The 25,446-nt window shown below is 32.2% G+C and overlaps 2 protein-coding genes across 2 annotated transcripts; both read left to right on the top strand.

The window, feature by feature from the left end:
• The first annotated feature begins 1,142 nt into the window (after positions 1-1,142).
• Positions 1,143-18,489, top strand: LOC116773279 (carboxylic ester hydrolase). The gene is made up of 11 exons (XM_032665703.2): positions 1,143-1,302; positions 5,857-6,158; positions 9,492-9,730; positions 10,108-10,302; positions 10,949-11,144; positions 12,204-12,338; positions 12,909-13,044; positions 14,987-15,217; positions 17,003-17,178; positions 17,343-17,626; positions 18,129-18,489. Exons 2-11 carry the CDS (start codon positions 6,045-6,047, stop codon positions 18,304-18,306), a joined length of 1,884 nt encoding a protein of 627 aa, XP_032521594.2. The 5' UTR covers positions 1,143-1,302; positions 5,857-6,044; the 3' UTR covers positions 18,307-18,489.
• Positions 18,490-20,966: 2,477 nt separating this feature from the next.
• On the top strand, positions 20,967-24,555 carry LOC116773010 (cystathionine beta-synthase-like). The gene is made up of 10 exons (XM_032665363.2): positions 20,967-21,131; positions 21,341-21,444; positions 21,532-21,699; positions 21,789-21,949; positions 22,085-22,309; positions 22,381-22,513; positions 22,654-22,834; positions 23,853-23,984; positions 24,063-24,307; positions 24,382-24,555. Exons 1-10 carry the CDS (start codon positions 21,055-21,057, stop codon positions 24,465-24,467), a joined length of 1,512 nt encoding a protein of 503 aa, XP_032521254.1. The 5' UTR covers positions 20,967-21,054; the 3' UTR covers positions 24,468-24,555.
• Positions 24,556-25,446: the final 891 nt, after the last annotated feature.

The raw sequence follows: 25,446 nt of genomic DNA, 5'->3' as shown, positions 1-25,446 counted from the left end.
AGCTTCCTTCTTTTTTAAATTTGTCCCCGCCAAGTTGGATTATCTGTCCAATATGTCTGGATTCTTGTGTAACTCAAAGAAAGCCCTCAATTGTTGCTTTAATTTTGTCTATTTCGTCACATTTCAAATATTCCAAAGGTAATATTTCTAGTATAATTATTGTTTCTTCGTTGTTAGTTTCATCAATATTTTGTTAAATGCAATCCTTTACTCATTTTATTTCTAATTCCTACTTATTGATGTTATTATAATAGGTTGGAGCAAAAAAAATATTAACTTTTACGCGACTCTTCGGAATCCACAGTTTTCGAATTCAAATAAACCAAAAAGTTGTCTAGGTAATATTTTTTCGCGGCTTTATTTGAAAACCCAGGGTTACAATTATAACCACCGGGTAGATGACATTGAGAGGATTCGACCTCACCTCGCTCGGTACGTCATCCTGCGACAGTCGGAGTCGCGCGGAGAGGGCAGGTATAATTAGTTCCTCCTATTGATGGCATTCTCGTTTCCTAGGACCCACCATAGGGGTGGTAATTTCACCTAGGTATAGCGGTTAATTCGAAAGTGAGGCCGTAATGTCGTCGATGGTGGTCACAGTAGGTTGCTTGTTTTGGTGGGTAAATTATTAGGCATTTTTGAAAGCCCAAGTCACCTTGTATGCTTACCTTTGCTTAGTATGCAGTAATGCCTTTAGTAATAGAGTAAATAAAGCAACAGTTCATTACAACATTAAGTTTATCGGATCTAGAAACCATATTCAATTATTTGCTCTATCTGTCATATTACTTAGAAGTTTATGTAATTGCTATCATAATTTAAAAATAAAAAATAATAAAAAACCATTGGATTATAATGATACTTTATTAATGTTATGAAATAATAGTAGCAAATATATTTATTAACACTCAAATGTTTGTGGCATTATCGTTTGTGGTTAACTTCTTGAGAATTTATTTAAAAAAAAACCTCCTTTAAATCTTTCTTAGAATATAATGACTCATGTTTCATAATATCCGTCAAATTGACCCGATATTATGAGAGAGTCTTAATACAAAGACTTTTTGAAGTTTCTTGTATATGTTAAATAATCTTTCCGTGGTGGGTGTCGTTTCGTAACAACCATTCAGTGCGCCGCTCCGGTGAGATCGCCAGTGAACAAACGACCGCAAGCCGCGCGCGTTAAACGGAATCGAAAATATCTGATATTTTATCACACAGAATAAGTTTGTGTTTTATAACAGAAATAGTACATTGTAGTACAAAAAAGTGTCGTCGGAGTCGATCGAGAAAGTTATTAAAGTATGCGTGTTTACTAATAAAATTATATAATCTGTAATCAACTTAAGCCTACGTTTCCTTAATATTTAATCGAAAGTATGTGTACTGTTTTATAAGAAATAAAGTAGAATATTATTAAAGAGCATTTATTTTAAATAACGTTAACAATAAAAGTTCAATAAAAATTAAAGTCAGTCAAATATTTATTGAAGAGTGACGTTCAATTTAATTAAATTAGTTGTTAATTTGACCTTTTAAGTTATGAATTTCAGTTCAGAAATCGTGAAAGAGCAAAATAATTAGTCGTATTTTGTGGAAAAGTTAAATATTATAACGAAAAGAAAAATAATAAAATGATATATTTATAAATAAATCGAAACGTTTATATTACGAACTACAAAAATATAAGCTTGAGAGTTAATATCTCAAAAACTGTACTACTTTCTAATGTAAGACTTTCATATAGGACGATAACATTATTTTACTCGCTTGATATAAGGAAGTAACACGGGGTATTTGTGATTTTCGTGAATGTTTCCGAAGCCTCGCATTGATCGGGATATCGTGATTAAATTAACAATAAAATATATCACTATACATAATATTGTATATTTAGTATTCTGTTATTCCGTGACCAGTATTAAGGATCGCTTTAAAATACGTCGATATAATTAGATTCTATTAGTTTTAAATAAAACTAATATTTTCAGATTACTACGCGCTATTTTAGAATTGTTAAACTCAAACTCCCGACGTTTCGGTTTTTTCAGCAAAAGAAATCACGGGCAGACGAGATGAAAACATTTTCAAAAGTAATATGAAAATATTAGTTTTATTTAAATGAATACTCGCGAAAGTGTTACATCTCATTCTATACAATGTCTCATTCTATACAATGTTTCCATAGTTTTTTTTTTACTATTGTGGTTTAGTGTTGAAGAAACAAAGTCGTTCTAAGGCCACTGATATATAATCAATATGATTACCTTAGGTTTATATTGTAACACTACAAACGGAGCATTTATCGTTTTTCATTCATTGATCTTTGCTTATTATAGTGTTAACGTAGGTTTTTGAGTGAGGTACGTTACGATGCAAACTTGTAGTATGCCAACTGCACACTTATTATTCTGTTTTCAGTTTAACATTCCTTTAAAATGTCCGTAGATACTATCATGTGGAAAGATTAAGACTTGTAGATTGAAGTCGCATACTCGTGGTAGGGAAACTTACTGTATTGTTGTATTATCGTAAGAATTTCGTCTCGTTTAGTTAGTTCTCATTTAACTCGCCCCGGATATCTACGAGAAAAGAATTTAATCCATAACTCACTAATTAGTTTCGTATAATTATACCCTACTTTGCAATAAGAATTCTAAGAAGTAACAGAAAAGGCACACTTGGCGTTTGGGATCTAATATATTAAAATTGTAAAAAAAAATATAATCGCATTAGAAACAAAATATAACTATATATTAAATATTTAAATAATAAACATATGTTATTCTAATAATAGTTAAATTATTCATACCTTTTATAAAGAAATAATCTGAAAAGAAAATTCAATTATTAGTCAAGGACTTTTATGTTTACATAATAAAAACATAGCACTCGCTTTTAAACCTTTGCTTTGATTATGTTAAAAAAATCTCAATGTGGAATTGGCGGATACTATTTCATATTTTTATTATGATATTTGATAATTTATGACAAGATGTCCATGAAATACGCTACCGGCCTTGTCCGATATATTGTGTCCAAATATATATAAATATATACATATATAGATATATAATATATATATCACAAATAATTTATATTCAATTAATTCAATATTATTCGTAAAAAAAATGAATTGGTATTAATCTTCAACAGCTGGTTATAATTTTTGCCGGTAGGTTAATTAGGTTATTTTAATTTGTGATACCATTTTTTTTAAAGAAAGTATGTGTATTTGTAATTTATTTTTTATATTTTTATGATTTTCTAAATGCTTTGTAAGTTTTCGCGCAAAGACTCGGGCTCTCGGTATATTTTTACTTTTGGTAAAATTAATGTAAATTAAATTATCATTTTAGGTTTTAATTACATAATTTGCGTAATGTGCCACACATCTTCATCTTGTTTGCCTGTGATCGTGGGAAGTAATAAAATCGCGAAGCAGCGTGAAAAAAAATCACCGTTCTAAATACATCTGTACTCGCAAACATATTATATATATACATATATGAACATTAATGTGCATTGTAAATCACCAAATAATTTAAAAGACCAATCGGCATGTAGAAGACACTTGACCGTAAAAAAAAAATAGGTAATCACTTAACAAAGAAATGGTTTTCATGAAAAATACGCACGTACCTAATGTTTATCAAGATTACTGTCTTCTTACAACAAATGGAATTATTAATTTATCTTTGCAAAAGATTTATTTATGTGATACTTCAATTAGGTCAATTTTTCCTCAATATTATGTTGGATCTAAAATAATATTAAATATTAGAACCTGGCTGGTTATACCATAGACGGTTATTTTTTTTTTCCTTTTATATTGACATTTCGTTTGTTTCCAACATTATCTAGAAGTAGATTCCTTTCAAAATGTTTTAATGCTGTACTATCACCGCGGAAGTTTTGTATTATAACCAGCGTACAAGGAAGTGTAGCCACACTCTAACCGTCCGGAACTCTCGAATGGTCGACAGCCCGCGGGATGATGTGACGTAACAACCTCTTTGTTACGTAAAAGCCACCGACTTACGTTACGTCCTTAGATTGAAACATTAAAAATTTAGATAATTATCTCGATTGTAAATCTTAATAATAAAACTGTCAAAGAGAGGAAAAGGACATGATTTGATTCTGTTACTAACACGTGACTTTTCGAATTCACATTATATATATTTTTTATGACCACATTTTTTAAAAGCAACGGTCTTCTATAAATGTATTGAGTGCTTTTTTCTAACACATAATTAAGGTTTCTATATTACTATCTATAGTTTTTACAATCTTGAACTTACAGTAAAACATATTAAATTTTACACATGTACATAAAACTAACGTGGTACTTATATGTCTGAATAAATGATTTGTCAATTGATTTTTGATACATATACAACTTTATTTTTAATGTTCGTCAAGTAAAACAACTCTTTTAAAAAATTCTTCTTCAACTTGTGTGATATTGTATGTTAAAAATATTTTATTATTTAATATCATAATAATTTAGAAAATAAATGCAAAATTCCATAATCGAATTGAAAAGTATTTAAAATTCCAATACATTAATATGCAATAACAACTTTGTTTTACATCACGTCTCTTTAAAAGATTGCCAGGTGAAAAATAGAAAATTTAAACTGTCTGTAGATGACTAAGCTAATGTTTTTATTTTAATATATCTTGACCCAAATTCGGAGTTGATGTGACATTTTTCATACGTTTAGGTTACGACTAGTCGGACAGTGAAAGTGTACGTAATGTTACCACGGCTCGCTACCTTGTTATTTACACTTATAATTTAAACCTTATCTAATACATAATAGAGGTTATAAGATTAAGTATTAACGTATATAATATTGTGTCTCGAAGCGAACTGTGCTAATGTAAGCATGAGCATACGAGAATTATAATTAACCAATCAGCTGTTTGACTTGCTATTATTTAATGTACATAAAAAAATCATTTCTATTTAAACATCCGCATTATTTTCTTTATATATATAATTTATAATTATTAAATCTGCCAATTAAGGGTTCGTTTATCTTATGCAAAATTTTCTAAACTCTCAATTGTATTTTTTCACTATTTCCTCTGAATATTCAATGTAATTAAATGAGTTTTGTTTATTAAAATTTAGTTTCTTATTCAGTCATCACTTAATATAATCAATATGTTTATAAACCCGACTTTGTCGTTCTAACAATTTATTAAATAAATATTAAATCAGACAATATTATCAAAGATTACATAGATACAATATGATGAGGATATAATTTTTATAATATTTTTAATATAACTACTTACAGTGGTATAGAAAATTACAACCAAGAAATCAATGACTCTAAATCTAGATAGAGACCTCGACTAAAACCAAACATGGCACTTACTTAAAAATAGCCTTAAATAAGATATTTAAACGTCGTGAGGAAACCTGGACTTACAATTTCAAATTATAATTTTGAAATCGCCAACCCGTCTTGAGCAAGCGTGGTGATTAATGCTCTAACCTTCTCCATGTGAGAAGAGTCCTTTGCTCAGCAGTGGGCTCCGATAGGCTGATAATGATGATGATGATGAAGATATTTAACTAACATTCTGATTCGATCGGAGCACAAAAATTTTAAAAACTATAAGACGAACGTAGATTATATACAACTTATTACATCAAATCACTTTCAATCTGTCTTATAATTACATATATTAAAAGTGACACAACTCGCTTAACCCAAACCCTAATTATATCAGAAATCTGATTCACAAAATTTGTTTTCTTACTATAAGTACATTTATTTCAGTCAACCGCATTATCTGGTTATTCAAGCTCAAATTAATGACACTTACTTGTTTCAGGAACTAAAAACAATGTTCGCGGGTTATTGAACTGTTTTCATTAATACATGACGTGACAACATTGATGAGATGTAAAAGACTGTTAGGCTCAAAAGCAATTGTAGCCAGAGCCGTAAAAATATTTAAAAAAAAGTAAAAGACTGTTGTCAATGTGACAGTGACGTTTAAGACAGTTAATAACGTGAAAAATGCGTTTGTTGTTGTTAGTTTGTGCTTGTTTGATTGTGGCTGTTGAGGCACTCCCGCCAGCAGCCCTTGGCGATGTTGTTGCAAACGCGGCAAGCAGTTTGAATTCTATGAAGGTAAATGTACAATTTATGCTATTATTTTCATCGTCAATAACACTTTTTAGATACTAATTACTTTGACGCGAATAAATATTTTAAATTTTTTTCGATTTAAAGAAAGATGAAATTTAGTTTCAAATTACAAAATTTTGCTGTATCTATATAGAAAGTAGAAGTATAAAAAAAATATTTTAACAAACAGGTAAGTTCGGTAAATTCTTAATTACGTGAAAAAAGTACAGAGTTATCAGGTCATTTAAATGGATAACTGCTCTAAATTTTTATAATTTCAAAGACAGAAAATCGATATTTTTTAAATAAAAGATATGAAGTAGGTATCCGCCTAGCCGTGTCTACTTTTAATTTACTTTTTAAAAAGGAGTAGATGCTCTCTTTTTCTATTTATTCTCTATTGACTTATATCCTTTTCCATTTTAAATATAATTTCTATTTTGATACAAGACTATGTATGACATACATAGATTACCTATTTGTTTATATCTGTATTTTGCATAAATACGTGTTACAAAAAATGGCGTACAATAGATTTCGAAAATAGAATAGTTAAATTAATGGTTGTGTATCATTGTAGAGATAACACTAAACTTTTGCAAGCAATTATAAATAGTTATAATTTAATAATAGCTTGTGTGAAATCTTTACGTGTGGCATTTAGTATAAGAGGTTATGTAAAATTAAATAAACGGTCAAAACTAAATGATCCGTCTATCACTTTTGTAAAGCTAACAAATAATATACTGTGCACTTTGCACGGATGAAGGCCATATTATAAAAAAAAAAACTAAAAAATTAAAAAATGACCTTAAAATGTCATATGTTCTCGACGTATCTTTTAGCTTACTTATTGTAATAAATATTTTTGTTAGCTTGTTCTTGTAATTTTTTTTTTTATTATATAAATAGCAGTGGTTTTTGCATTATAAGATCTGTGTTCACAGAATACGGTTATGCACTTTCTCGTCCAGTGTAAGTGGTTTATTTTTTTTTTAATCCCAAGTTCAAATCGTCAAATTAAATACACAAGTTTTCGTATGTAGGTCTTCGCATTTCATAGTATTAATGTAGATAAGTATTATATAGTTGATACGTAAAATTATTAGCACTTTTTATGTTTGTTTAAAAATAATACTGTTATATGTATTACGTATATATAATTTTAATCTGTTTAAAATATTGCGTTGCATGATTGTAATTACTTAGTGGAAATTTCCGAGTCAATTTCCAAGGCATTCAGACTTTTTAGCGACACTTATTGCAGGATTCTGTAATGATTTTATCTAATGGTTAGGAATTAAAACCGCTTTAAAAGGTTACTTGAAAAGTTCTGAGATTAACGTTTTAATCTTATGACATAATTGTGAAAATACGAATTTATTTTTATTATATTAATGTAGAAAGAGAGTAGTTAATAAAAGTGAATATCTGGAAAAAAATATTTTTCTTTATTTCATACGTTTTGTAAAAAATAATAATAACAAAACAAAAACGCGTAGAAAAATTTAAACATTTAATAATATTTAGAATTTAATTAATACATTCATGTCAGCTTTGAATGAACAAAGACTTTTTGTGCGGAGATAAATTTACGCTTTATTGTATAAGATGTAATGACTTGAGCTAAGACTTTGATTTTTCACTGCTCCAAGGGGACTAGAGAAAATACGTTAATTCAAATCAGAGCAAAATTATATTAAATTGTATAAAACTCTCGACGCATTAACAAGCGGTTAACAATTATACTGGCACTCGACACGCGCTTAATGAGTAAAAGAACTGATACCCCTAGGCCTTACAAGGCGGATCTATGTGCACCGAACATAAGTAAGATCCGCTGCAAGGAAACCGGCTTTCAAATAAAAAACCGCCTTGAAATCGGTCAAGCCGTTTGAGAGTTATGCCAGAGATACACACTCACAAAGACATGGACGTCAATCTTATAACACCCTCATTATTGTTTCGGGGATTAAAAGATTTGGAACAAGTGAAAATCTAATTCATATTAACTTTTCTTTGACGATTAAGATGCGGAATCCTATGATTGGCGATAAATATCCACCTTCGGAAAATCATCACATGTATGAATTATATTATTATAGTACTGCTTACGTGTATCAAATAATAAACTTCTTATTAACACATGTAAAAGAGCTGTGATGTAATATCTAAGTTGGATTTCAATAGCATATAAATTTTATAGAAAACCTTTTTGGTTAAAATGTCATGACTTGAAAATGATGCGTAAACATAAATATTTAAGATCTGTGCAAATGATTACAGTGAGCGTTTAAAAAAAAACATATTAAGCTTTTTAATCTACTACACTTACTTTACATGTTATTCATTTTTAATAACAACCTATTATAATATTACGTTAAGATATTTTAACCGACATTTTAACAATGTCATTCATTTTATTAAATAATAAAAACTTTTTAATTTGACGTATCTAGGTTGCGCTGTCATATTAAAACGTGTTTATAAAAGCGTACATTTCGAATATGGACCAATGAAATGTGGCATTCAAAATAAGTAATTTAATTAAAAACAACGTAACTTTTGCATAAACGATAATTACATATTGAAGACAAGCAGAAAAAGATCGATTACAGTGTATTAACGAAGCTTTCTTATTATTACGACATACTTATACTCGTATATTGAGTATTGACTTTCGTACATAATTATTAATAAGACCGTAACATAACAAATATACACAATAATGTAAAGATAAAAAAGTAATTTATGTAAAGGTGATGTATTCCTAGCTTTATATTGGACAACTAAAACCACAGATAATAAATCCTCAGTTCGGTTTTTTTTATTTAACCCCAGTTTTATTGCCTGCCAATTAAGTATATAAAATTTTATTAGCCTGCAAAAATAATGTATGTGAAATAACTGCTATTAATAATAAAATAGATAACATCAGACATTCAAAGTGATTGATTGTTATTTTTTTTAATGTGTGAAAAAACGCGCTATGTCTATATTTATAGTGCCTGGCGATTTGAATCAAAAATTACTTTAAATTAAAGCATTAAAAAAAATCTTTCCTTAATCGATATGCTTACTAATATCAGTATCCTGAGATGATTATCCTACCACGTACTAAGCAGTTAGAACTAAGGTGGGACATTGACCAGTCAACCAAAAATCCTTTTCTTCTCAGAATTGTTAATTAAATGATTTAAACTGGCAAGCTTCTAACGTGCCTTAGATAGGAGCCCCTTAAACCTACACCTGGGTCGCAAGCCCCAGGCACTGTTGAAGCTCCTCTCCCTGCAAATCCATGGAATGCTAAGAAGTTTCGTCTCTATTATTCCAAAGGTAACAGGGGCATGGCGTCGGCTGTCAAGTACTGTCAGCGAATCAGTCGGTCTGAAGTATGCTCTACGTCGCCTTCAGAACGTGCCAGCCAGAGCAGCGAGACTGGTGCACGCGTTGGTAGACCGCATGAGGGTCGGGGGTGGGCCCGTGGTTGATACCAAACTGGGCTCCCTAAGGGGACGCCGTGTTATAACCAGGACCTCGGCTCAAATACCCTACTACAGCTTCAAGGGTATCAGGTAATATATGAAAAGATTCAACTCATCGATGACTGATTCAAAAATGAACTTAATCTTGTAAGGACACTGTATCAGATTGGATTGGTTAGCTTGATGAGTTTTGAAATTGGAATGTTCTAAACTATCTTTTATCATTTGTTATGTCTTATCAAGTATTAAGAGTCGTGAAACATAGTTTTAAAGACTCCTTATTGCTCTTCTGTTTATTGCGGAACAACTTTTTGTTGTGCATATAATTGCCTCCATAATCCTCGTAAATAGCAAAACGGTGTCAGTTTATTTATGAAACATAACTTGGATGAAGACAATACTTGAAGTATAGAGGAATATTGTCATGATTTTAATGTGACGTCATCGCAATATGATGTTTGTCAAAGGTACGCTCAACCTCCACGCGGTTCTCTCCGGTTCCGTCCACCAGCACCCCTGAGCCCCTGGTCGGGAGTCAGGGATGCGTTGGAAGAAGGTGCGGTATGCCCACACAGGTTCATGCTGTTCGACACGTACAAAGGAGACGAAGATTGCCTCTTCCTCAACGTCTACACGCCCGCCCTACCGGATAAGTTGTCCGGGTAAACATTTCAAACGAGCCATGTTTTTAAATAAACGTCATCGAGTCAGTCTCAACCTATTCAGATTTGGTCGGGTAATTTAGTTATCGAGTAAGTGTTTACATAAATGCATAACGTTGTTGTGTCGACAAGGTTTTATCAATAAGCCAACGTTAAAAAGTTACGCAACTGCCTCAATAATTCATATTTCGACCTTCTATCGACCGTGATAGGTTCAGCTTCAGCTTTTTGCTATCCACGTTAAGTTTTCGAGGTCAATCATTTATAGCAAAAGCCGTTATTGACATTATAATGTATATTAATTGACCATTAAAACTTTATTAGTACAAGATTTTTATAAATTAATTACTTTGCCAGCACTTTTCAATGCCTTACACTCTTTTTTTTCAATATTGTTTAACTTAAATTATATCAGCTATCTGATTTATAACTTTGACAAAAAATATTATTCAAATCAGAGACTTTTTCAAGAAACAATTACAAAAGCATATAGATTTTTTTTTGTCTTAAAGATTATATGTAAAATTTTGGGGTAACTAAAGAGTCTTTATTAGAGACAATTTTTTTGTTTAATACTAACTTAAATGTTAAAAGTCTTGAAATAACGACAAATTCTTTTGAATTCAATTGAGTTCTGTCGGTTCAGATACAACCCGGAGCTGGCGGTGATGGTGTGGATCCACGGTGGAGCGTTCGCCGTTGGATCAGGTAACGCGTTCCTGTACGGCCCCGACCACCTCGTCGGGGCCGGCGTGGTGCTCGTCACACTCAACTACAGGCTGGGAGCGCTGGGCTTCCTTAGCCTGGAGAACGACGAGGTCCCCGGCAATATGGGACTCAAGGTGAATATTAGCACACACATCAAAATTACATGATCTTCGTAACTTTTGTATACGGAATGGACAAAAAATAAGTGAATTTTTTTTTTACCTTAACGTATGTAAGTTTTAGCTTATGAAATATCATTATATATAAAAAAAAATAGATTATCATTATATATTCCGCTTTACGTACGTTATTTATGGTATAGTCATTGAGCCACAAAACTTTGTGACAATGACTTTATGACATTAGTCTTGTCAAAAACACGTCTGGTTAACGAAAGGCAACACATAGTTAGTTAATTTAAGTGGTTCAAAAACAATGAATTATTTAAAAATAGTTTTCAGTATCACATAAAATTTCGAAAATAAAGCTTTAAATCGTAAAGGCTGATGTTGCAAATATTTACTTTTTTTTGTGGAAATATCATAATTTTCAAAACGCATTCAAAACTGTGACGCAATATTTTTTTGATGAATACTTTACTGCCAGACGATCAGAGCGTTGGAACTTGATAATTGTTGGTCACGGCAATGTTATATTGGTCAAGTGCACTTAGATGTTACGAAATTTTAATATTACTCTGATAACATGGCTGATATACAACTCGATGTATCACTTAAATTAATTGGACAAGCAGAAAGAAATAAACATACTTATAAAAATTGTTTTATATAAAAGTATTATTTCGCTTCTCATTATATATATATATAGTATGTATAATGTATGTTTGTATGTATAATGTCATCAAAGTTTTTGTTAGAGCGTACAGTTTTTAGTCCTTAGTCTTTACTAGGCGTTAACAAAAAAATTGTGCTAATATTATAACAAAACATTTTAAAACCGTTAACAAACGTGATTAGAAAAAGATGAATACGAGGTTCATGTTGCCAAAAGGATGAAACCCCCTTTTTCTTTTGATAGATTTAAATTTAGTAAAATCTTTTTTAAGGTATGTAATGTACAGCGATCTCTGCGTAAGAAAATTTTTAGAATTCATAATTTAATTTTAATTTCTTAAAGGAAAAGTGCTTCTTTTATATTTTTTTTACATCCAATGGTTTAATGTTGTATGAAAGGACCAAGTGATGGCCTTGAAGTGGGTGAGAGATAACATCCAAGTGTTCGGAGGTGATCCCAATCGCGTCACTATCTTCGGAGAGTCCGCTGGAGCGGCCTCCGTTCACCTGCACATGCTGTCACCAGCCTCAAAGGTACAGCGACAATTGTATATATATACAGTCAGGAAGACCCTAACTGAAATCAGCCCACTACATAAAAATCGTTACCCCTATGTCATTCAATAACTTACGTAATTAATTAATTTGAATGTTTTTATGAAAAACCACTAACGCTCCGTATGTAGTGTGTGTGCCAATTTGTACTAAGCATACAGATTTTCCACTGCTGCTAGCTAAGTTCTAAAACATTGCAAGCTCTTTATTCCTCTAAAGTTTTTTTGTTATGAACATATTATGATATCAATTCATAAATACATATTTAAATTTGATCTCGTCTATACTTCGGTGTCTAAGGTATCTTCAACATGCTAAAGACAATATTTTTTTAATCCATGAAGGTTTTATGCGTAACTTATTTAAAAAAATAATCTTTATCCATTAAGCAAAAAGTATGACTCAAAAAGTCTACCGTCTGAAGATAGTAAAAAACAATACTAGTCGGGAGAGCTTTAATATTACTCATATCACATATCACAAGTTGTGCTCACTATTTTTTTAACAGCCTGTATATAAAAGTGTTCTCTCCTTGTCCATGGTGTGTAGGGCTTGTTCCATGGTGTGATAGCTCAGAGCGGGGTGTCTCTATCTCCGTGGGCGCTGGCGTCGTCTCCTCGTGAGCGAGCCTTCCATCTTGGCAGGGAACTCGGCATAGACACCAACAACACAGCCGAACTACTCGGTTAGTAGTATTTATAACAATGAAATAAAAGTAATGTTTTCGAATTTATCACGGGCAGACGATCACGGTTTCTGCAAAAGTGACCTAAACGTCGGGACTGTGTTGTTAAAAATAATCAAAATCGCGAAATAAATCCGAAAATATTAGTTTCATTTCAATGAATACTCGCCAAAAGTCTTAGATCTCATGGTGTATATGAGAGCGTCAGGATGGTGCCTCACGGCGGTCTTGGCTGCTCATACCCATCATGGGCGTGGTAACTCAGAAATAAAAGCTCACTTGTAATGTCCGATATCTTATTTACTCGATTTCTTTACAAATGTATTTAAAATCACGATCAAATAATAAGATGAGATTGGATTATGAGTCCATAGATCAGATTTGTGCATTTCGTTTGACGGCTGTCCACAGCATAATGGCCGTCCTCACTCTCAGTGACAATAGCTACCCTGTTCGGAACTGGGCGTTCGTAATTTTTATGAAACAAATCGACTGAAATACTTATTAGGTTTATTATTAGAATAATTAAAAATCTGTATCTGTATATTTACACATATATTGAAACTGATTTGTCTCGTTGTATTTGTTTCTTAGAGGTGAAGATATATTATTCAAAATGAAATAGCAATATATTTAATGTTAAGTAAAAAAAAATATAACCTTAGCGACTTATGAATACGTTCGAACTGTAAGTTATTATTTTTGCGTTGCCAATTCGTACTAAGGTTACAGCACACTTGTTTAGTATTTTTATTTAATCGCATCAAGTTGTAGAACTATAATAAATATATCTGTATATATTATAAAATTCTGCCCAAATATTTTCTCTAAAAATCATATTCGTCGAACAAAACGATTATAATTTTTTAAGTTTTTAATGAAAAAAAATCCTACTAGATGATAGGTTTTTTCGGAGAAACTCGATATTTTATCATCAAAAACTTTTAATATCCAAGATAGTTCACTAATTATCCTCTCCGTTAATGAGCTTATCTCGTTACGTCACTAAGGATTACGTCACATTGACTTATTATTTTTCCAAATATAAATCTTAATCGCAACGAAACAATGACATAAAAATAACTCCGTGATGACTTTACCGAAGAATTTTTATTTACACGTAATATAAATTCTCTCTTTCACTTTCCAGTCAACGCATGCGCAACCTTAAGATATACGAGGCGATTGTTACAAGGTTTATTGTTCAGTTTTAGGGTTCCTCGGTGTTATTATAAAATGGTTCTGTACTAACCGGAGGGGTTTGGGTTAACTTGTTCATAGACTTATACAAACTGTAATATATGATAATAAATGAGCTTGCTGAATATGTTTTTAATATACTGATGTATCTTTTTATTAACGTAAGATACGGACGATTTTTTGTATTTTGTTATCATAAAGGAGTTTCAGTAACGTCTACTTACGTCACGCATAGTGTATATTGTAGTAAAGGCAGCCCTTGTAGGTTCTTTTCAAATTTGGTTAGGTAGAGAGAGGAGCTTGGACGGTGGAGGTGAGCGTTTAACGCGCGTTAGTTAGGTGCCCTTTAAACCTACACCTGGGTCGCAAGTCCCATGCACTGTTGAAGCTCCTCTCCCTGCAACGCGATGGACACGGCATCCGCACGGTGAATCCATGGAATGACGAGAGGTTCATGTCCAGGTCCACGGAATGATAGAAACTGTTATATTGGATACAATATAAAAAAAAAATATATCTTAAAATTTTATTATCTATTTTTGACATGCGTTTACAAGGATATGTTCTCGTTTATTTTTAATTCTAATTATAGAAAGTTATTGTTCTTAAAACAGAACAATTAAATGATTTCTCTTTTCGTTCAATTGCAAATAATTTCGGTTATTAATTTCTAATGAGCATAACCTTAGTTTTTATTAGCGGATAAATAATCTATCATTTGTACAAAACCGATAACATTCAGGGTACCTTCGAGCGACTCCCAGCGAATTGCTAGTTAAGGCTGGGGCTCGTCTCGTATCAGTCCCGGGGGCTGCAGACTTGCACAGTACAGTGGCGCTGCCGTTCCTACCGGCGGTGGAGCCACCCGGCCCTGAAGCCTTCCTCACGAAACGACCCCAGGACTTACTACCTGGTGCTGACGTACCCCTGATGACTGGGTACAACGCGCAAGAAGGCATCATATTATTCCGACGTAAGTGTTAATTTGTATGGATATTAATCAATAATTATTCATATATATATTTTAAGTTTAACATAATTAGGTACGAAGTTCTTATAACATTTAATGTTAAAAAAGAAAATTGTAACACGTGGACTATTTCGACAGCTCGTCCTAAACATTAAAGTTGATTAATAGTTTGTATTATAATAATAATAATATATATAAGCACGTCTCCGATGACAGACGGCTTATAAGTGAATGTCAATAAATTTTAATGACAACCTAACATGGTTGTGTTGAGAAACGTTATCGTAACTACCCTCAGGTTACGGCGACAAAATGTATACTGAAATAACGTTTTTATTCAAATTGTGAACTTTGCGTTAATAATTATTTAATTGTAATAAGAAAAAGATATAAAATCGTACTTCAAGTACGGCATCTAAAGGGTTTGCAAATCTCGCTTATCTTTACTTCCAATCGCTCGGATGTTGTCACGGCCGGCGACTTCCGAACGATTTTGCAATCCACCGGAACGTTTTGCGACACACGTGATTTACATTTCTAAAAATACCTCACTCCCTATAATACGACTGAACTAAACTAATGGTATTCTGAATCAAATTAAGATCATTATTTTTTTCTCGCAAACCGGAAGACTTGGTGAGAATTAAGGAAGACGAATAAACACGTAATATTATATATATTTTTTGTAATAAATAATATGGATGATAAAATAAGAAATAGTAAGGTTTCGCTAAACTATGTGAATAGAATAGAAATCTTGAGACATTACGGAATGCTTAGTCCTACATTTGGTAACAATTGCATAATTTGGCAAATATCTTGCGTTTTTGGAGCACGCGTATCGTGTTGCGTGACGTGCCATCAAACTTCCATAGAATGGACTGGAAAGAATATGTGATCTCGAACAACATAATTCGGACAACGATCACGACAATGGGTAGAAAGTGGGTCACTGAGACCCACAGACATATTTCGGCATAGATTTAAATAGTTCCCATTAAAGAATGATTACGGTTATCTTTATACTCAAAACAAAATGGCTGACAGGAAAAGCGGTATTCTTAAATCGGTTTTTTCAGTGTCTAATAAATCCGATTTCTCTGATATTTAAGATTTATTTTGCGCGAATGAATTGCAAATCAAATATTTGTTTAAGATGATCTCGGAACGTGGTCCGCAGAAACATTTATGCAATACTGAAATTGACAAACCGTCGACTCATCTGTTATTACATCCGAAAATCCGTCACGGTGACCGATAAAAACCGAATTGTATATGTAAACTTTCACATAATCTATAATATATTATTTCACAATTGTTTTTTTACATTAATTTTATCGTTCTAAATATGTTTTTTAAACGTACCAATCAAAATTATGCATTGAAAAGTAATTATTCACTGCTAAACTGTAGCCATTGTTCTCTATGCTTAGTACGAGTTTACAATATTACACTGCATAAGAAGCGTTTCACGTTTCTCATTCAATTACCTAAGTTAATACTATAATTAGCGAGAGTTTATGACAGAAGAACTGTTAACGCTGTAGTGTAGTGTCACGATGCAACTCACGGTAAGCATACGGCTCTGTAACATTGCTAACGAATTACGTGAAAAAGATTACCGTAATATGCAAGGTATCGGTACGCTTACATAACCTCCAACCGAAAATTCAATTTAAATAATATTCGATGTGAATCGATTGTCATAACTTTAAATCGATTTTATCGATAGAGATAGTAATAAAAAATCTATTTTAGATTAATTTTATTACGGATGAATGCTTCCAGGTCTGCAAAGATATCCAAAACTGTTGAGTGAGCTGGAAAGTGAATTTAGAAGAGTTGTTCCCCCCGAGCTGATAACCTCGGATGAGGAACGGTCCAAGAAGGTCGCGGATCACATCAGAACATTCTACTTTCAACAGCGGAAGATAGACATACGGAGCATAGACAGCCTAATCGACGTAAGACAAACAAATTTTAAATAACCACCATTCTCGTAAATGTTGAGGCATTAGTACAGAACGCATTACAAAACAATGCAACCTTTGAGTTGAATTGTTTAAAATCTTTTGCAACGTAAAATCACACAATTTGGTGGACAAAAAATATAACAATTCGTCTACAGCTGTTCACAGACGTAATGTTCTTGCGGCCGGCTTTGGAAACTCTGCGGTTGAATGCAAGGACGAACAGAACTAGTCCCACTTACATGTATCGATTCGGCTTCGACGGAGCGCTGGGGCTCTTCAAGCGGATGCTGGGCATCACACACCCAGGCGTCTGCCACGGTGATGAAATGGGCTACCTGTTCTACTTCTCAAGACTCAATTACAGGCTTGATGACGATTCCCCCGAATTGGCCGTCTCAAGGAAAATGGTCCAACTTTGGACTAATTTCGCTAAGACTGGGTGAATATTGACTGATTTAGGTTTTTTTCTTTAAGTATCTATAAATAAAATTCAATTTCATTATAAATCAGCATACCATATCATGCTGCTTTTATAACATGTAAGAAATGTATTTATATAATTTTTGTTTTATAAAAGAAAAATTTCTTTAACCAAAGTAGACCCGCCGTTTTTCTATTGTTGTTTAAAAGCATTGACCTCGATAGATGTAAAATACACGTTGAATCGATTACGACAAACTGTATACGATTAAATTCGAGTTTGTGGCACGAGAAACAGCAAATCAAAATTACAATCTATGTACGTACATACGCCTTGTTAAAAATTATATATGCAAGGTTTACTATTTAAACCTCTCTTAACAATCTCTACGGTAGTGTTGAATTATCAAAGACGAATCAAAAGGTCCGTCATAAAAAGTATATTTAAAATAAGAATTTTGTAAGTCATTTTTTTTTTTAATAATTAAATATTTTTATTATTAAAAAATTCTTTTCAACAGCAACCCCACACCACCGATCGATTACGAGTCTGTGCTAGACTTCAAATGGCCGCCGGTGAATGACAGTGATCACGTGACGTACCTCGACATCACGCGCCAATTCGCCGTCAAGAGCGATCCGGAACCGAAAAGAGTTCGCTTCTGGGATTGGCTGTATGATAACTACGAGAACGAATGACGAATGTGCGAGTGACAGAATGAGTGAATGAATGATATAGAACATTTCAGTGTTTAGTGACAAACGTTTGGAGTATTTAAATATAGAATAAGTGCTAGTTTTATTTGTATAGATATTGTATGTTACAGCGTATGTTGTTGTTGAGTGTTCAATAAATTTGTGATTCTCTTGTTTTTCCTTTCACATATTTGTATAAAATAATGTTACCATTTTCAGTTTGTTATTTTTTCACGACTATCATAATATACTAGCTTTAATTTCACCCGTTTTAATTCTTCTGATGATAAGAAGAGAAAGTTTGTGAGGATGTTTGGATGTTTGTTGCTCGTTCGTTTTAAAACTGCTAATCGGTTTTCTTTTAAATGTGACATTAATGTAGCTTAGGCATAAAAATAAGATATGGGCTATGATTAATTACGTGGAGAAGACTACAGATGTCGCTACCGGTCGGTTACCAGTTCTAAAGTTTAAACGCACTTTTCTCTGATCCCAATTCCGTTGTATACGGGAACGAAGTCGGCGGCGAAAACTAGTGTTATAATGTAATTAAAAGGAAAAATTACTGGTTAACAGAAATTATTCTATGGTTGGTAGGCCTTGGACACGACATTTTAAGCGTATTTTCTACTTTGGGATTTAAATCGCGTTTTAACTTTTCATAATATAATTAAAAAATAAGAATGAATAAAATTTGTTCGTAAATAGTAGTAAATAAATGGAAGGCAAGTAAGTCCTTTAGCTATGCCAATTGTATCCTTAGTCTAAGTTGGAAACGTCACACTGCATACGTTAACAGCCTATCATTCGTAAATCCCAGCATATTATACAATTAACGTACGTTTTCAAATGAGAGACGCGAAACGCTTCGAATGTAGTGTGGCTAAATCTGAATATCTGAAAATATACGATTTCTGTTTTATAAAACCTATTTTCGCAGACTTAGGGCGAGCAACTAAAATTTTATCTGGTAATTTAATTGGGTAGCATATTTAACTGCAGACATTAAATTATATTCTAAATTTGTTAAGTTTCACCGTTGTCACTATAACGCAGCCCTTCATAAACTTCTAACTGACCCAAAGTGTAGAGCGGCAGTCTTAATAAGCTAAAATTTTGACTTCAAATGAAGCGATTATTGTAAGATCTATTTTAAATTTAAAGAGATCACACGGGCGGCAAGAATGTGGATCCGTCTCCATAACAGTCTAACACGAATTGGAATTTTCTAAGAGAATTTTTTTAAGGAATGTTCAAATTCAATTGCGTTTCATCAAGAACACGGAACAGTTTATATTCTAAAGGAAAAATGTCTTTTACGAAACAAAAGAATAAAGATAAACATTTTAATAAAAAAAAGAAACGTAAATGTTCAAATATAGGATGTGCTCGGATTGTCTGTCTGTCATTATATGAGAAGTGTTCTAATTTTTTATGGGCTTAATTTTGCGGGCACACCATTTAAACAGCTGTTATGATACTATATAATTGATTTAATCGTCATTTACAATATTTTTTTCATTTCTCCTTGTCTATTTTTATATTTCAGAATAAACAAAAAATGTGTATTATATACGATGTAAAATTTAATGAGGATCAACTTGTCATAATGATTTTAGTCGACATCCAAAAAGTTGTCGAAATTTACCGCCAAGACAATGTAATGCTTTCCTCCAAGCAGCAACCACTAAGATAGGCACTTTATTAAGATTTTATATGGCAAAAAAGATTTATAACACCTTTTTTTTACCCTGGAAGGATTTAATTAACATAATGAGATCTAAGATTTTCGCGAGTTTTATTCATTTAAATGAAACTAGTATTTTTCGGATAAACTAGGCGTGCTTTATTTTTGGTTGAAACTACATACTCCCGACGTTTCGGTCACTTTTCAGCAACCGTGATCACGGGCAGACGAGATGTGAACATCACAGTAGTATGTAGTTTTTTTACAAAAATACGCATAGTTTATCCGAAAAATATTAGTTTCATTTAAAAAGATTATTAACAGCTTCGATTATTAAAAACTCTTTCGTAGTTGGCAACAAATGGCCGGGAAGTGGAATATTTCAAAGGCTGTTACACTATTCCACTTGATGCTGATATTTTTATAAGATAAATGATTTTATAAATAAAATTGATCAATCCTTTACAACCCAAACCTACCTGCTAAATCAATTCTGGTGGGTCTTATCTAAAAATACCTTCAACTGCACTTTTACCACAGGTGTGCACCACCAGATACAGGCCGTTTTGAGTTTTCCATTCACAATGGTGTTGATATTAACATATGTAAAATATTATTAATGAAAAATATGAACCGCTTGTATAAGTTACTTAAAGATTTTTATTGAAAACGTTTGAAGGGTATAATAATTTATTTTATGACTTTCACTTTATCACTTGAGGCAAACAAAGAAAAAAAAACATGATATAATAAAACACAAAATTAAAATATAAAATTTATCATTAACTTTAATAAAACACTAATTTAATTCCAATGGAACTTGTTGTAACTATATTATTATCGATAGACGAAAACCCTTTGTTCTCATTTAGGTCTATTAAAATTACCACGCTGTTAATAACGTAAATTACCGTTGGAATAACTCTGGGTCCATGTAACGTAACCGATAAAGATATTTAAATACTAGCTATTATATTGAAACGACTCGGTAAAAACATTAGCTTCCATTAAGTTCTCCGTCTTAGTCGAAGCTAGTCGAAATAATATTTCATCCAAAGCTCACAATGTTCAACTTATTTCAGGCTAAGCATAAATACAGTTTAGGTCACAAAGTTGCACACTTAAATCATCGGAGGTCGCCGTAAGTAGTAGATATATTTATTAGTTGACTGTTTGCTTAGAAAAATTTTTGTTTTCGGTGAAGTATTTTGATATTTTCGGCATTATAAACGGTTGCAGCAACCGTGCAAAGTAACCGAAACGACTAAACCGAGACGTCAATAGTTAGTTTAGTTTTATTTAATGAATACTCCCGGAGGTCTTAGATCATTAACAGATTGATTCCTTTAGATATGTCAACAAGGTATATAATAGCATATTGGACTTTGTTGGGAACACGCCGCTTATAAAACTGAACAAAATACCAAAGGATTATGGAATCCATTGTGATATTTGTGAGTGTTGGGAGTCTCTTGTGTAGTCCTGGTTTTATTGTTGCACAGAGGACAAATTGAAAGATTGTTTTATTAATATATTTGTAGACGCAAAATGTGAGTTTATGAATCCGAGTGGCTCGGCAAAAGATAGAATAGCGTTGGCGATGCTTCAAGATGCTGAAAAAGGCGGCTTCATTAAGGAAGATTCAAAATTTGTTGAGCCAACTTCCGGAAACACCGGCATTGGGATTGCCTTCAACAGTGCTCTAATGGGTACGAAAAATAATATCATAATAATTTATTATTTAACACCATATCAAACAGACATCTAAGACAGTATTTTTTTTATTATTTATGTTTAGATAAGAAATGCTACATCGTCATGGGCGAAAAGAACTCAAGAGAAAAACTAACTACTATGCAGGTTCTTGGAGCTGAAACAATCAAAACCAATGGCACATCAATACAAGTTGCTCGAGATATTAAAGATTCTGATCCTGAGAATTATGTTATGTTAGATCAAGTAAATAGAGATCTTTTTATTAAATATCTGCTGCAATTTATATGAAACAGTCTGATTTAAAATCACGCAGGACAATTGAAAACTAAAGATTTTTATTTCTATGGTTCTATGGTTATTGTATTTCTATGGTTCCAGTTCGAAAACAATGTTAATCCGAGAGTTCATTACGAGAACACGGGAGTTGAAATTTTGGAGGCGTTGGGCGATGTAGACATGTTTGTCGTTGGTTGTGGCACCGGTGGCACTTTATCTGGTGCTGGCCAAAGGATCAAAGAGAAGTGTCCGAAGTGCACCATAATTGCCGCGGAGCCAGCTGGATCAACTATGTTTAATGTATCCGGAATACCACATCCGTATTTGGTATCTGTTTTTCCTGTTATATGTCGAACGTAGAGTCCGCGGTGAAATATAAATATATATGATCTTTGCAGGTAGAAGGAATAGGAGGACAGGAAGTTCCTATTGTCCTTGACAAATCTTTAGTAGACGATTTCGAAATTGTGACGGATAAAGAAGCGTTTCTCATGTCGCGGGAAATAATTAGAAAGGAAGGATTACTTTGTGGTAAATAAATGCAATAATGTTGTTGCTTTAAAAGTTATAACATGATTTATATGAAAACAAAATCATTTTTTATACTCGTTACGATCATTGCTTTATATATTTGTTAAGGAACAGAATTACATAGATTGGAATAATCATAGGAGGCAGCAGCGGTGCGGCAATGGTTGCCGCAATAAAAGCGATTCAGAAGCGAAAATTCACTGCCGGTCAGCATGTGGTAGTCGTGCTACCAGACAGCATTCGTAACTACATGACCAAATTCGTCACTGATCAATGGATGGAAGCTCACCTCTTTATTGATCCACCACAACACGCTTCACCGTAATTTATAACATCCATTTCCTTTTATTAATACAGGATATTGTATTTGTATAATAATAATATTTTGCTGTTTGTAATTCAACCAAACAAGGAGGCTGAATGGTTAACCATCTTTTTACTTAAAAAAATAAAATTAAACAAGTGCGAGTCGGACTCGCCCATGAAGGGTTCCGTAGCAGCAAGTAGATGACATAATAAAAGTTACTGTAGTGGGTTGTAACTTTGATCAATGTTTTATAAAAAAAATAACTCGGTTTTACATAGTGTTTGTATGAACGACAAAGTTGTATATGCGTTTTTTTGAAAATGTAATATTTTTTAAAAACTAATAATGATATCTCGTTCAAACCAATTTCGGTTAAAATTTTCCATTGAAATTTACAGCATATATATTTTTTAGTTTTCTCACTCTCTTATTTTAAAAGTTCTATCTTTCAAAAATTTTATTTTGACGTAAAATAGTTTTAGGAACCTTGATGTCTTTTTTAAAGTCCTATCCATAGACACTCGTCACGTATAGGTTATCTGAAAAAAAAATTCTTTTAATCAGTTCTATGTTTGGAGGAAGGAAGGCATCCTTAAATTTTTAAGTTTATAAATTTTTATTCAAAATTCGAATAGTGGTTACCAGAATACATCAACCTACAAAGTTTCAACTGTGTAGGTCCACCAGTTTCGGAAATAAATGGCTGTGACACACGGACAGACAGACATGACGAATCTATAAGGGTTCCGATTTTGCCAATTACGGAACCATGAAAATCTCTCTCTAGCAAGTTCTTCATTATAAAATAGTCAATCTATATGCGTGTGTGTATAATAACAATTAAAATATTATTCCTACTGACTGATAATTTGTACAATAGAAATATATATCAATTGCATTTACTATTAGCAATATTATCATGACCATAAGATCTAGAAACTTCTGGAGCATAAATTGGAGCGTTTATATATATGACTTTTTATATTCAAGATTTTTAACAAATATATTTGTTTCAAAAATCCTAATTATCAGGTGGTGGAATGATCCCGTCACTCACTTAACCCTGGGACACACTTACCCTATTCTAAGCAGTGACCAAACGTGCTCTGAAGCCATACTCGAAATGATGAAAGAGAATATTGCTATTGTGGTAGAGACGAACGGGTAACGGATTTATTATTCTCTTTATACTTACAAATATATTTAATATTTACATATATAATATACATAAATCGTTTACAGAAATTTCTTAGGAGCAGTGACAAAGGATGGCCTGCGTTCAGAAGCAACAAATCCAATGAGACTTCCACACAAAAGTATTCAAGAGCTAAACTTCCAAGACTTTGTATCTGATCATTTGGTCAAAGATTGTTTCACACTGGCCAAAAACAGTGAACGTGGAATGCCAACTATAGGTCTATTATCCCGCATGTTGGACGTAGCACAATTTGTTGTCATCGGAAGAAATGTACATGAGCTTGGACAAAGTAAATCCAATATGACACGTAAATAATAATTTTTATAAAACTAACTAATTCAAGGTGCTATTTCGTGTTTTTAGCTCACTTTGTGGCTGAAAGCGTGGCGACAGCAGACGATGTCCTAAATTATATTTTTGTTAATCGCACACAAAAAAAAAGTAAATGAAAAAAATAAAGTCGACCTCCATGAAATGGCCTTCTTTGTGGAATTAAACTTCAAGGACATAAAAATAAAATAATGCGGAATAATCGTATATACATTTTTCTTTCATTATGATCCGATTATAAATTTGAATGACTTCAACAAACGCAATGTATATTTTTTTCAAATTTCCTTTATTTAAACTTATATCTGCATATATATCTGCAGTTTTTTCTGAATTATTTTTTTCTATTGCTCTATATGGATTATTTAAAAAAAAATAATCTTTATATACGTATATAATTCTTTCGTACGTGTAAAATAAAAACATATAAATTTCCGTCCTAACCTTGTCCGTAAGACAGTAATCTCATTATCTAACATATTCAATCATTTTTGAAACTCGATTAATAACCTATTTAGATCATTTATTTCTTCGGCATCTATTTTAATCTATATTTATTTCGATGCGCACAGTTTGTATGTTTGTTTATTGTATCGTGTAAATACCAATAAAATTTATTATTTAGTTGTTTTATGCTAGATAGTGTCAAATGATTTTACATTTAGCTTGAAGAAAACTTTGTAGTACAAGCGTTGGGATACGGGCAAATAGTTTATAGGTTACTTTGTGTGGTGAAGGTACCACCACTATCAAACTAAATGGATAACGTGCTGCGTTTCTTTATCAATAACCAGTTATGAAGTTCTTAATCGACTTTTTAGTCCTATATCACACGTAGATCATGTAATCTCTCTGTATAACGCTCATAATCTGTGATAATCTGTTTTCGCGGTACATTAATTAAGTTTTTTTTTGGACAAACAATTAAAACAAAAAAAAAACATTAATACGCTGTTGTAGCACTTAAATAGTGAAATAAATTTTAAATAAAATTACGTTATGAATATTTTGTAATGCACAAAATATTTATTAAAGAAACTTTTAACATTTTTCACAAATTTACATAAAACCAAAATCAAGGGTTTAGATTCAGTTTTG

This window comes from Danaus plexippus, assembly GCF_018135715.1.
Source record: "Danaus plexippus chromosome 18 unlocalized genomic scaffold, MEX_DaPlex mxdp_20, whole genome shotgun sequence".
Taxonomy (NCBI): Eukaryota; Metazoa; Arthropoda; class Insecta; order Lepidoptera; family Nymphalidae; genus Danaus; species Danaus plexippus.
This window is presented reverse-complemented; position numbering and strand designations above follow the sequence as displayed.

Bases quoted from the DNA above. Each gene is read 5' to 3' on its own strand.
- LOC116773279 (XM_032665703.2), top strand. From the start codon at position 6,045: ATGCGTTTGTTGTTGTTAGTTTGTGCTTGTTTGATTGTGGCTGTTGAG. The intron at 9,731-10,107 runs GTAATATATGAA...TGTTTGTCAAAG, and splicing joins TACAGCTTCAAGGGTATCAG to GTACGCTCAACCTCCACGCG. The intron at 10,303-10,948 runs GTAAACATTTCA...CTGTCGGTTCAG, and splicing joins CTACCGGATAAGTTGTCCGG to ATACAACCCGGAGCTGGCGG.
- LOC116773010 (XM_032665363.2), top strand. From the start codon at position 21,055: ATGTTCAACTTATTTCAGGCTAAGCATAAATACAGTTTAGGTCACAAA. The intron at 21,445-21,531 runs GTGAGTGTTGGG...ATATATTTGTAG, and splicing joins TGGAATCCATTGTGATATTT to ACGCAAAATGTGAGTTTATG. The intron at 23,985-24,062 runs GTAACGGATTTA...AATCGTTTACAG, and splicing joins ATTGTGGTAGAGACGAACGG to AAATTTCTTAGGAGCAGTGA.